The sequence below is a fragment of the Neolamprologus multifasciatus genome, chromosome 23 (assembly GCF_963576455.1).
Source record: "Neolamprologus multifasciatus chromosome 23, fNeoMul1.2, whole genome shotgun sequence".
NCBI classification, from domain to species: domain Eukaryota; kingdom Metazoa; phylum Chordata; class Actinopteri; order Cichliformes; family Cichlidae; genus Neolamprologus; species Neolamprologus multifasciatus.
The window spans coordinates 3,492,469-3,504,770 of record NC_140460.1 but is presented as its reverse complement, the minus strand read 5'-3'; the positions used below and the strand labels follow the sequence as shown (position 1 = coordinate 3,504,770).

Genomic DNA, 12,302 nt, shown 5'->3' with positions numbered 1-12,302 from the left:
GGTAACCGTTGGGGTTTGAATCATCCCCAGAAAACAGCGGCAGATGACAGTAGCTCGTTGAGCTTGTAGATACTGCTAGCGAACATATTTGGTTCACATTATCCAATATCACCTCTTTGAAGCTCAGTTTTGTTGCTTTTGTTAACTGAAGATGTCGAAAAAACAGATTTTCTATTCTGACAAGTACACCGATGACGACTTCGAGTACAGGTATTATGTTTTTAACGTTTACAAGAGTCCGTTAATTTAGTTCGAGTAATTAGCTAAGGTCAAAGTAGCTTTTGAACGTGGTGGAGATAACCTATTGCCGCTGTAAATTGAGACTTCTTGTGTTAGCGTTAGCAGTTGATATTAAAATATATCAAAATAAACTGTCTGACCCCTAGTAGGCAATTAACAATATGTTTGTTATATTTCCATCCTCAGGCATGTTGTGCTTCCCAAGCAGCTGTCCAAACTGGTGCCCTCCTCCCACCTGATGACAGAAGAAGAGTGGAGAGGACTTGGAGTCCAACAGAGTCAGGGCTGGATTCACTACATGATCCATAAACCAGGTCAGTAATCATGGTGTGAAGGATAAGTTCACATTTTTCCTCAGTCTTGTCTTGAAAATTAAATCAGACGCCCATGTGTGCATCTAAAGAACTACAAATTGATGTCATCATTCTTTGAATCTAAGGTGGTGAAAATACCACGTTTCTGTGTACCTGTCAAACCTTTGGAAAACTACGAAGTTTTGTTTTAAACCAGACATTTCACCATCTGTTTACTGTCACTTGAGTAGAAAAGCGTCTCCAGGGAATGATCAGGGTTGCTATTATAAAAAAGCTATAATAGCCTCCCCTCTGTCAGTGCGCCCCATGGCAGCTGTGGCTACATTGTAGCTTGCCATCACCAATGTGTGAATGACTGAATGTAGTGTAAAGCGCTATACAAATACAGGCCATAACATTGCTCACTCTACGCTGAAGCCTTTAGCTTTAGCTCAGCCTTTTTACATGGTGTGTATTCTATTGGCCATTATGAATAGATCTCTTCCTGGTATATGTATCAAATAAGAGGGATGACTATATCAGGGTGATTTTCATGGTGACCCTATATCAGGGTCAAACTCATAAGAGCCTAGTTTGATCTTGTGTGGGTAAGAAGTAGTACATCCACAGGAGAGATGGTTGAGACCCTGAGAAACTGTAAGAAAAATAAGCACAATTTCAAGAAGGTGTTTTGTTTGTTTGTTTGTTTGTTTTAAAAACAGCCAGTACCATTATGACATATCCTCCTGAGAACCAGCCCATTCATTTATGTCCTCTGTAATAGGCATTTGTTGTCTATATCTTTTGACTTATTTGAGCTATACTACTAAGTCCCGAGGGACTAAATAGAGGACATTCTGGGCTTTCCATTGATATCCCATGTGTTTGGGTGGCCTCTTTTAGCTCCAAAGAGGATGGTAATCACAAAAAAGTTCAATGGGAAGATTCTTTTTTTCCTTGGTTCTCCGGAAGATATATTAAAATGTATAGATCACAGTGAATATACAAAATTAGAGAAGATTTAAGTGTTATTTTTTTTTGGAAAGAAGCAATATTGTTTTTGTTTTTTTGTTTGTTTGCTTGGATCATTAAAAAAACAAAACAATCTGTATTAAATGTCCATAAATTATCAGTCATGTGAAGAAACGCTGGTAACGGCAAGGTGTTTTACTGACTAAAAACATTTAATAATTACCCTATAGAACCTTGTTATTGTTGATAAAAATAAACAAACATAAGAACGTTTTTTGACATCCATACCATTTCAATTATTATATTTTATAATTGCCCTTGTATACACACCCACAATGTTTCTGTTTCAATGTTTCTTACGCATACACCATGTGTATATAGTTTCACTCACATATATGTATACATATATATTGCTTTTTATTTGATTTTCTTATTTATTTCCCCCCTTGTTGTATATTGTTTTCTCTTCTTATTTTTGCACCTTTGTGGTCCAGCTACCCAATTTCGCTGTGCAAGAAACAGCACAATGACAATAAAGCTCTAAGTCTAAAATTTCAGGTTATTGTCTCAAGATTTTGACTTACTTCAATTTCAAAATAACTATAACTCTAAAGTTGATAACAGAATTTTGACTTGGCTCTGCATTTCCTGAGCTGGATTTGGCCCCTGGTCCCTGTGTTTGAAACCCCTTCATTATACTTTCAACAGCATATGAGTATTGTGCTAAAGTTGACATAAGAATTGAATCTGTCATTGTACGGCTTCTACACTGCATTATTTGGCCCCTATCAAATTTGGGTGTAGTCGACGTACAGCTGTAGGCTTGACTGTGTTTGATGACTTACTGATGATGCTGACAGATCCTTCTTTCTTGCTTTACTCCCTAGAGCCACACATACTGCTTTTCAGAAGGCCTCTCCCAAAGGATTAAAGGGGAAGCTGTCTGTTAAAATACCTGCTATCTCCTCTGCTGATATGTATTGTCTTTCGATCCTATATCTGTCCTGCACATAAATCTATATGTGTTCTGATATATTGTGTAGATGCCCTGTAGTTTTGTGTGTATATATTTTTGTGTTTCTTCATTCAAATTTCCTCAGTTTTTAGAGGTTATGAGAGACAAATGTCTTGTTTTCACTGTGAATGATAACTTAAAACAATTTGAAGGTGGAAGTTTGCCTACAATTATTATTATTATTTTTTTTATCTTTAGGTGTAATGTTGTCAAGACTGATCTATTTACTTAATGGCCATATGAGCATATGATTTTATTTTTCTCAAACCAATGACATCCCTAACATTTTTGTTAAAACATTTCTTGATAATTCCTTAAACGTATGTATTTTATGTGCATATGTTATTTCTTGATATACATTTGGCTCTCCGTTATGGTTGATTTGTCAAGTTCTTTGATACTGGACAAATAAAATATGCTAATTCCTTAATACTTGCTTCTTTTCTTTTTATTTAATTGAAGAATGATGTAATTTTCTCTCAGATGACTGTTTAGTCAGAAATATTGACAATAAGTGGAGTAACAAATTCTGAGTGTCTGATACCCAGGGAGTAGGCTGGTGCCCGGGCCTTGTGGACTGTAACTTTCTCTGGATCATATGTTCCTGGACCTGGTTTCTTGGTGCCATCTCTGGGTAAACTGTGACGTCCCGACATGGAAAACGCTGGCCGTCGGAGCAGATAAACATTTGGGTCTGTACTATTGTATCTGCAAGGCGCAGGAGTCTTGGCTAAATCCTCAGATGGTCCCCCTATGCTGAGACCACCTGATATTGTGTAGCTTGCACTGGATGCCTTGTTTGGGACTTGAGCGCCCATAAGTGGCGGTAGAGAGTACTTGTTGGGAGCTGGGACCGAGTCAACACTGCGGTAGTGTGTGCGAGAGCCCATGGTGTAGGATGGAGGTCTGCGCTGCAAGTTGCATGGTGGGGCTCTCTCAGGGCTGTATGCACCGGGTCCTGGTGTGTGGAAAAGCTCCTCTAGTGAGCAGAAGACAATGACATGGGGTTCTCCAGAAGGGTCAGAAGTACATGTTTTCTTCACTAATCTATTGATCTGACTGATTTACAATAGGTCACAATTAATTTTAAAATAAACTCCAATAATGAAGGAAAGCATACTTACTCTGGGCTTTGACTTTACCCAGCATTGAGTATGCAGGTGTGCCATCCTTTCCAAATCGAGTGATTCTTGCATCAATGTGATACCGAGGCCCTGGACTGGAGTCAACACTATACACTGTTAAAAATTAATTGGATAATTACAAATTTATATTTTAAAAAAGTAAACTTCTTTTCATTCTTTTTGCTTAATTTGATCCTGAAAATCTGTAGATGCAGTTTTTTGTTTTTTTTTAAAGTGAAGAAAAACGTTTTGTCTCCACCTAGTGGTTGAATTTGACATCACACCAAACGGAAATTTTTGTGAGATTATTTTTACAGGAAAGGAAATCATTCTGAAAACAAAGACATAAACGATATAAATTACTGTACACAAATTCTGTGAAATGTGTGTATTGGTGACTGTAATGCTTTCAGCTGATTTGTGTCCTAAATCAGCAGTTTGATGAAAAAAAGGCGTTATTTAGTTAGTCATAGAATAAATAAAAAAAGTAATACTTTAGTTAGCTTTAAGTTAAACTTCAAAACTAGCCCACTTCTGATAAACCATAAAGCAAGAGAGGGGCTCACTATTATCAGTCATCCTTCCATGGAAAGTGTAGGCAGGGCTAGTTGACTTTGTGAAGTCATGGCCAATAAATCCAATAGTGGGAGGAAGCCCATAGCGACCAGGTCCAGGCCCTTGAAACAGCAGAAAATGTCACAAAGTTGCCATAACCTCAAAATACACGTGTCTTAAATTACATCCACAGTTTACAAAAGTCATACATGTGGGAAATTCTAAAGTGACAATGGCTCCTTTGATTGTGAACGCAGCTTTATGTAAGGTTCTCTGCAAATAAGGAGGTCTGTATAATTTTGTCTAAGATAACTAGACAATACAAATTAAAATTCATGTGAATTTTAGAGATTAGCTTTCCAGTTTTCAGCCTTGAATGAAACATTATGCACACTATGTCAAACAGCTAACAAGGTGGGAGCATTTTTTTCACAGAGTGGAGCAAGTCCTGACAGGTCTGCCCACTGCAAAACAACCCACTCTGCTTAACTGCTACTGATATTTATTTGTAAATATTAATTTACATTAAAAAAGAACCATGATCGTTATTCAAGATGACTTACCTTTTTCTCGTCCAGCAATTACTGGGTATTTTTTCTCCATCTTACTCTTTGCAGAATTGATAGTTACTACAGGAGTCCAGCAATGGTAGTGGTTCTATAGAAGTATCAGATTGCTCTGGGTATTATATGCTCGTAAAATCAGTTAAAAATAAATAAATAAAAATAGCTGAACTGGGGACTTTACACAGGTTATGTCCCTTTTCAGCTAAAAGTGAGGCAGGCTTCAGGAAATTCAGTCATCAGATTCAGAGGCGCAAGTGATTCCTTCATTCGGGCTGTTCTTGGTCTATTGTCTGTTTCCTTTTTTGTTAGATATCTGTGCTTCCTCTTGATCCAGCACCACCAAAGCCCCAGGTGACTTTAGAAACCCAGAACCCTGCCTGATCTAGGATCAATCACCAATTTCCTCCAAAGCAATCAGGAAACCTGAGACCTATAATGCTTGTCAAAGTGTCAACAACAGAGGAGGATCTACCCTGGATAGGGTTTACTCTGTCTGCCCGTTTGCCCCTTTGTCCAAATGCTTCATCAGTGGATGCTTGGACAGGTTATTAGCCCTTCCTCCATGGGGGTAGGTGTATAGGTGCACTCAGCTGGCACTTAGAAACAATGTCATCACTCCGATTCACTCTCATGTAACGCTAGCTCGCTCCCCCCGCAAACCATGAAACCAAGATCCCCCTCTCCGTCCTTTCTCTTTTGACTCTTTCTGCTCATCACAGCGTGGAGACGCAATATCACTCTTCAGCCATGCGTACAGTTGCCACGGAGACTGCTGTGGGTAGCTCGCTGCAGCCTGGTCCCCTGCACCGCTGCCTCGTTGTCACAACAAGAACAAAGTTTTCCATTCAGAATGAGTAGCTACATCGGCTGTCACTGCTCAGAGTTTGATAACTTCAAATTTGGCAGATCTCTATACAGTGCAGCCACATGGCTTTATATTATTTCTGTAAGTACGAACGCAGAGAGAATGGACAAGCACAGCAACGCTTTGATGCAGAGTACACGCTATAAACCCCCAAACCAGAGTCAGATGTAGTACAGCACACATGAACCTGTATTTTGGCATCTCCCGTTGAACTGATGGAATTAACAACCCCCCGATTTATCATCCTTAACCTCGAGCCAAGCACACTTTCCAGACACAGTTATGTGTTGATTTGATTCGGTTTAAAGGCCTGAGCTGCCAGTTTCCAGAGACAACTGTAACCGAGAGGGTCGACAAGTGACGTGCAGTAAGCAAACATTAAACTTTCACAGGCTTTAACTCTCTCCTGGGGGTGCCCTCCTTTGGCAACCTAAATAACACAAACACATTAAGGCTCAATCATGTGCAAGTATGCAGTTAGGTACAAATTCACACACACTAACATGCTTTCTGTCTCCAATGCAGCTACATACAAGGAATAAGAGAGTGAAAGCAGAAGGCCCTTTGAGTATAATACAGTTGACTGCTGACTTCACCGTCCATTTAAAGGAAATGGAGCAACACATCTCTCATAAACTGCACTGCAGCTCTGCTAGTTGAAAAAAGAGACACGTACTGTGCTGCAGATGCAGATTTCACAGTAAGTCAGTTGGAGAAACACAGGTAGTGAAGTAACAAAACCAAAGGCTTAAACTGCATACAAATTTTATTCTCATTTGTTTTAAAAATCACAATATTTGATATCGATCTGGGTTACATTTGATCAAATTTGGTACTTTTACAGAAATCAAGACTTCATTATTTATTATTCTTTAATATTTTTAACTTGACTGCTTCAAAGATCAAAATCGAACAAAAAAAACAAAACAAAATAGCTTATGAGCTGTACAATCAAATCTCAATGGTGAGAGGAGATGCTGGTATCTTGGCAGAATCGTTTCAGAAACACTACAGCTGGGTCGGACTGTAAAAGTCAGAGTCGGCCAGAGGCCTTTGTTGCATGCCGGTCCCCTTCTGCCTCCTTGTGTTTCTTGTCAATCTCTGCTCTGCTGTCTAATAAGACAAAAATGCCCCCCCCCAAAAAATCTTTAAAATGAAAAACATTTCAGCTTATGTTTCCGTAAAGCATATGGTTAGCATATGTCTGTTTTCCAGCAGGATACCAGAAGAGGAATTTCATCAAACATTGCAATAACTGGGTTAAAGCTTGCTATGAAAGAAAAAAAAATGCCTTGGATAGTATAGCATACATCTTAAAAATCCACAAGGGGGCAGGTAGATTGTACTGAGGGGGCGACTTAGAAAACAAAAATGATATGATCTCTATCTAAAAATAAATACCACAGATAGAAAATATAACAAAATACGTTGCATAACATCAGGTGTAATTACAAACATAAATACTTGATTATTTCTTCTAGTGATTATTAAGGCAGTACAGTGATTAACAAATACGATATTGTGCCTATTGATTACTAGGAGTCTAGAGGAGGAAAAATACAAGTCTGGAGGATACTAGCTGAATAAAAAACGTACACAGTCACATCCAAGCACACACACAGGCTTATAAATGCATCCACTCTGACTCACACAAGGTCAAACACTCATTCTCCAGACCCCCACCATGTCTTCCTTTCAGCAAGTCTCTCTTCTCTTTCCATTCACTAGCATATTCACAAATAATGTACAATTCGGAGGTGGGTATGGCTTCACTCTGGGAGTGTTTCTGTAGATGACAAGAAAACAGAACACATGTTCTTTAAAGGATCATCTTTAACTCTTTGTCTCTTGAAAGCCTCCTTGAGTAACTCTTGAAGCCTTTAAAACAAAGTGACTGGGTTTTTATCAAAAGTAAGGCTACGATCACACTCCAGGTCTTAATGCTCAATTCCGATTTTTAGATCAAATCCAATTTTTTTGTCTGCTCGTTCACACTACAAATAAAAATGCGACAGCAAACGCGCTCTAGTGTGAACGCTCAAAGCGGCCCGCATGCGCAAAAGAAGACGTCACGCACAACGCGCTCTGTTTAGACCCAGAGCAAACAGTATAGTTTGACTGATGGCCTTAATATAAAGACTTCGGACTTCACGTTTCCCAATTTTTGCTTTAAGTTATTTTGTTATTTACATAATAATGTAAATAACCTAATAATGATCCTTATTGCTGTTTTAGAGGAGCGCTGCTTCAAAGGATAGTTGCAGATTTCTGTCAGAATCTGCAGATTATACAGTACAAATAAAATGTTCACGTTTCTCCAACGTTGTCTTCCCAGCAGTTTCACCGGATGGCCAGGAAGCGTTCGCGATGTCTTATCGGGCGCTGATAATCGGCGTCTGTCTTGTGTCAATGACGTAAAAGACGGATTTAATGCGACTTGACCATCAAACAGCAGTCGCTTTCTAAAACATCGGATATGTATCGGATTCAGCACCACATACGAAAGTGACCCAGATCGGATTTGAAAATATCGGATTTGTGCCGTTCACACTGTCAGACCATGATCGGGTATGGGTCGCATAGGGTCAAAAAAATCGGATTTGTGCCGTTCACACTGTAAGAGCCAATTAAAGGTTAATTTTATTGGTACTTGTAAAATGATTAGAGGAGAAATATACATGTTTGATGTTAAGAATATAATTTCTAGTTAATTTCAAAATACTGTTTTGTTAAAGGTATAGAATATAGAAGTGCGACATTCTAATGCACATTTTAGTATTTTGGGCTTCCGGCACACTGTAATTACGTAGTTGGGGAGTCAGATAAGCTGGAAGCAACACAGTTTTTTGACCGAGTCTTGCCATGTAAATTAAAAGTTTCAATAAACATCTTTTTGCAAGAAAAGCACCTGGACTTGCTCGCATTTCAAATGCATGTTGCCGGACTGACTCCTAAAGGTGGTACAGAAGAGTGAAATAGAGACGGAGTGCCGCCACTACACACACTGTCACACCGTGATCGGATATGGGCCGCATAGGGTCAAAAAAAATCGGATTTGATGCGCTTTCACCTGCAGTGTGAACGTAGCCTAAGTGAGGACAGTCTCTCCCTGTGTAGCTACCCTTGGAAAAACTGGAAAGCTAATGGTCATCAAACCACTTTATTGATATATACGAGGTGTCATTTGGGAACAGGGGAGATTAAACGTCCTCTTTATAGGGGAAAGAGTTAACACCGTTTAAGCATCTCTTGCTGAAGTCTGTGGAGACATAACATTGGGAGATGTACAACTGCTTTTTTATTCCTTTAACATTATTACCAAAGATGAATATCCACAACAGACTCTTCCAGATACCTGGAAAACATCAGAGAGGTCTGTTAAACAAATACATCAAAGATGTCGCTCATACCATCGCTCAGGGGTGTTTTTTGTGTCCAGTGTGGGTAGCTGGGAATCTACTGGCAGCAGCACGTTATGCTCCACACCCCTGCCGCCTTCAGGAAGATCAAAATGGTCCCCTCCCTCTGCATCGGCAAGGAAAGGATCAGAGTCTGGGTCGTATTCATAGGAGTAGTAGGACACCTCTGCCATAGAGCCCTGCTCCTCTTCGCCTGGAGAGAACAGGGTTAGTGAGAAACACAGACGCAAGGTAGGTGAGATAAAAATGAAAGTTCTGGCTGTCATGGATACTCTAAAAATCTGTCCTGATGTGAATATATATATAGTTGGTGTTGTACTACTACACTAAACTACAGGGGGTGGTAATGTGCCACGAAAAACATATCAATGTTTCAACACAGGGATGAGGAAGACTTTTAAGAAGTAAACAGTGATGTAAACTGTGAGAAAGAAAAATGTTTTTCCTGCAGGATGCAGATCGTAATCCTGGCTAGCAACACTAAATCTAAACCTAACCCTGCTGGCTCGCGAGACAGCTCCACAGGACACCTCTAATATACTGCACATCTGGACCTCTGGAGGAGCAATACCACATCACACACAGCAGGGGTCGCACCTTGCTTAAAATGTTGTATCCTCGTATAAGCGTGCTCGGCTTGAATCGGTCTTTTCAAGGTATAGCTTTATGAAAGTTCGCTTTATTCTGAGTAGCCTGCAATCGGAGTTTCCTTCTTTGAGGCCTGCAGCACATATGGTGAGAGTTAAAGAAATTTAAGACAAATATGATGTGGGAATTTTGTCTGTAACTAAAAAAATGTATGTGTGATGAGCAAAAATCAGCTGAAGGAATGCCTGTGTAGGTATTCTACTGTATGTTGTCCTCTGGCAGAAGGTCACCAACATGACAAGTCTGCACATGGAAGCTAATTCCAGAGCTCCAGCGTCCTCCGCGGTTACACTGGAAACTGTCAGGTTCATGGCAAGACTCACATTCACCCATTACACTCTCGGTGCACTTATCTGGCATGTAGTGAACGTTCTAATGGTTTACAATGACAGTGTTTTTACAGCACTTATTCAATCTAATCACCCCGGGGTTATCTTATTCTACAGGAGTGTGCACGTGTGTCTCTGTGTGTGGGCAAATATCTGCCTGCGTGGACATGCAGGAAGTGTATGCGTTACGTGTGCACGTATAGATATGCGTGTGCGTTTGTGTAAGTGCGAAACAACATTCCTGTGGTGAGTGTGAAGCATTGGCTTTTGTACTAAGGAGACCTTTGAGTGAGAGACGCTTTGTGAACTGCAGCTACCGAGGGTAGCGGGCTCAGCAACAAGTCAGTGCAGGCTGTGCCACACACACACACACACACACACACCTGTAGGCAACTCAGACTTTCACGCAGGCCGAGTTTAAAATCACGTACATATAACAGCATGCGGTGTGCGCACACAGTATGCAAGTACACGCTCCTGCAGCTTGTGAATGACTGTTTTTTTTAATGTTTGCACTGCCAAATGTAACACAGCTACATCCTCCTTGCACGCACAGCCAAACATCCTATCAGGAATTTTCTGGCTGCCTCCCTGAAAATGGCAGCTGATCTAAGCTCATGACGGAGCAACAATCAAGCCGGCTGTTTGAAAACGATCCACCTATTTATCACACAGACTGTAAAAACATGACGTGGTGGCAGGGGAATGTGCTGCCGTACGCCCCACCTGCATATCTACTTTCCTATACTCTCCCACTGACCCTGTTCCTTTTCTCGTTTCTGATCCCATCTCCTGGTTGTCCCCTTCACTCTTTTTTCTCCTTTTTAGCTTTACACTTACACACCGTCTCAACCTTTTCATCCTCATCTTAAATCCTTTCTTGGCCCTTGCAAACTCCAATGTGCCACAAACACGGGGTCGCTCACTGCCCACATTTACATTTAGTTAACATAGAAATAGAGTTTCACCTATAATGGCAGCAAAAGTGGATTAGTCAGTAGATTTAAGATTTAGATTTGCTTTAAAAACATGCAAATAATGAAGGAAAACAAGAAAAAAAAAGCAAAGCTTTGTCTCTAAGACAAACTATGAGTTTGAGAAAAAATGCATAGAAAGTGCAGAGAGGAGATGAAAGAATGCAAAGCTGTGTAAGTGGGGAAAAAGTGGGTATATGGGAGACTACCTGTGTGTACAGGCACTGAGGGTTGCTCAGTTTCCTGACTCACTATTGGTTGCCTGTCCTCCGTGGTCTTCACTGGAAGTATAAACAGACACATGTTAGATTATTCACATTTATGCGGCTGCCACAGCACCTAAAAAACAAGTAATGAATTCAACAGAGTTTCATTGTTGCATAATCTAAATACTGGCCAGAAGCATTATCCACCCCACTGAGCAACACTTCTTGGCAAGACAACGATGCACACTCAGTCTGAACAGAGGCTCGCACTAAATCCTATCTATCCAAAAATAGCAGGGGCCGAAGCATGGCCAGGAGGCCATGTGTGGAAGCGAATCATATCTTTTTCCTTTTCGAAACTGGGAAACGGTGGCATGAATCTCCCTCGCACAACTGTACACAAACAAACAAGGTCAGAGGGCCCTAAACAAAAAAATACAATCCTTTTGATGATCTCTAGCATGAACGACTTGGCACAAACCGAGGTCTTTTCCCACCACAGTTTTGTCTATGCCTTTTCCCAATCTGCTCCACGACATGAAGGCTCCTTTGTTGTTGGGCTGTGCGTCGGAAAGGAATGTGACAAGGATTTCAAAGGCTGGACAAAAGCACTCTGTCATTTGGAGGGAGCCCTGTAATACAGCAGCGAGTGAGAGAGGATGGTGGGGGTGGGGGGTTGGGGTGCGATGGGTAGTTTTTCTCCACCCCCCCCAAAAAACCCAAACTCATTCAGTAATCAGCTCAACACCTGAACAGCTGTTTCCCAAACTCAGATCACTGCATACACAGAGGCATGTGTACACAAACAGACGCAAATAAAAATAAAGGGAAAAATGAGGATTACACATTCATATGAGCCCATTAAAATACACTGGGGCACGCTGTTAATGCCCGAGAGCCACAGACCACTAACTGTATAGAGAAATGAAATGACACGTGCTTTATATTAACTGAAATTTGTCTATTTCTGTGACATTTCTCTTCCAGAACAGAGAGAAATGTGTACACAATAATTTAATAGTAGTTTTGGATCATTCGTTCAGCCGACCTTTGTGATGCGAGTCAGGTATAAATCCGGTCTGTGACATTTCCTGTT

General features: G+C 40.5%; 3 protein-coding genes across 6 annotated transcripts in view; 1 reads left to right on the top strand and 2 right to left on the bottom strand.

Moving 5' to 3' along the window:
* The first annotated feature begins 27 nt into the window (after positions 1–27).
* On the top strand, positions 28–2,950 carry cks2 (CDC28 protein kinase regulatory subunit 2). Its single transcript, XM_085150427.1, has 3 exons — positions 28–210; positions 427–554; positions 2,393–2,950. The coding sequence occupies exons 1-3, from the start codon at positions 152–154 to the stop codon at positions 2,434–2,436; spliced, it is 231 nt and encodes a 76-aa protein (XP_085006553.1). The 5' UTR covers positions 28–151; the 3' UTR covers positions 2,437–2,950.
* cimap1d (CIMAP1 family member D) lies at positions 2,691–4,802 on the bottom strand. Its single transcript, XM_085150228.1, has 4 exons — positions 4,763–4,802; positions 4,211–4,339; positions 3,645–3,758; positions 2,691–3,502 (listed from the first exon to the last, which is right to left on the bottom strand). Exons 1-4 carry the CDS (start codon positions 4,800–4,802, stop codon positions 3,012–3,014), a joined length of 774 nt encoding a protein of 257 aa, XP_085006354.1. The 3' UTR covers positions 2,691–3,011.
* Positions 4,803–6,378: 1,576 nt separating this feature from the next.
* cpamd8 (C3 and PZP like alpha-2-macroglobulin domain containing 8) overlaps positions 6,379–12,302 on the bottom strand; it is a 51,674-nt gene continuing 45,750 nt past the window's right edge. For 3 of the 4 annotated variants that reach the window (XM_085150403.1, XM_085150405.1, XM_085150406.1), the window contains 3 exons: positions 11,210–11,281; positions 9,041–9,242; positions 6,379–7,416 (listed from right to left, as the gene is read on the bottom strand). In XM_085150403.1, coding sequence (XP_085006529.1) covers position 7,416; positions 9,041–9,242; positions 11,210–11,281 — 275 coding nt within the window. In that variant the 3' untranslated portion in view covers positions 6,379–7,415. The remainder of the gene's footprint in view (positions 7,417–9,040; positions 9,243–11,209; positions 11,282–12,302) is intronic. The other variant, XM_085150404.1, reaches the window with a different exon arrangement.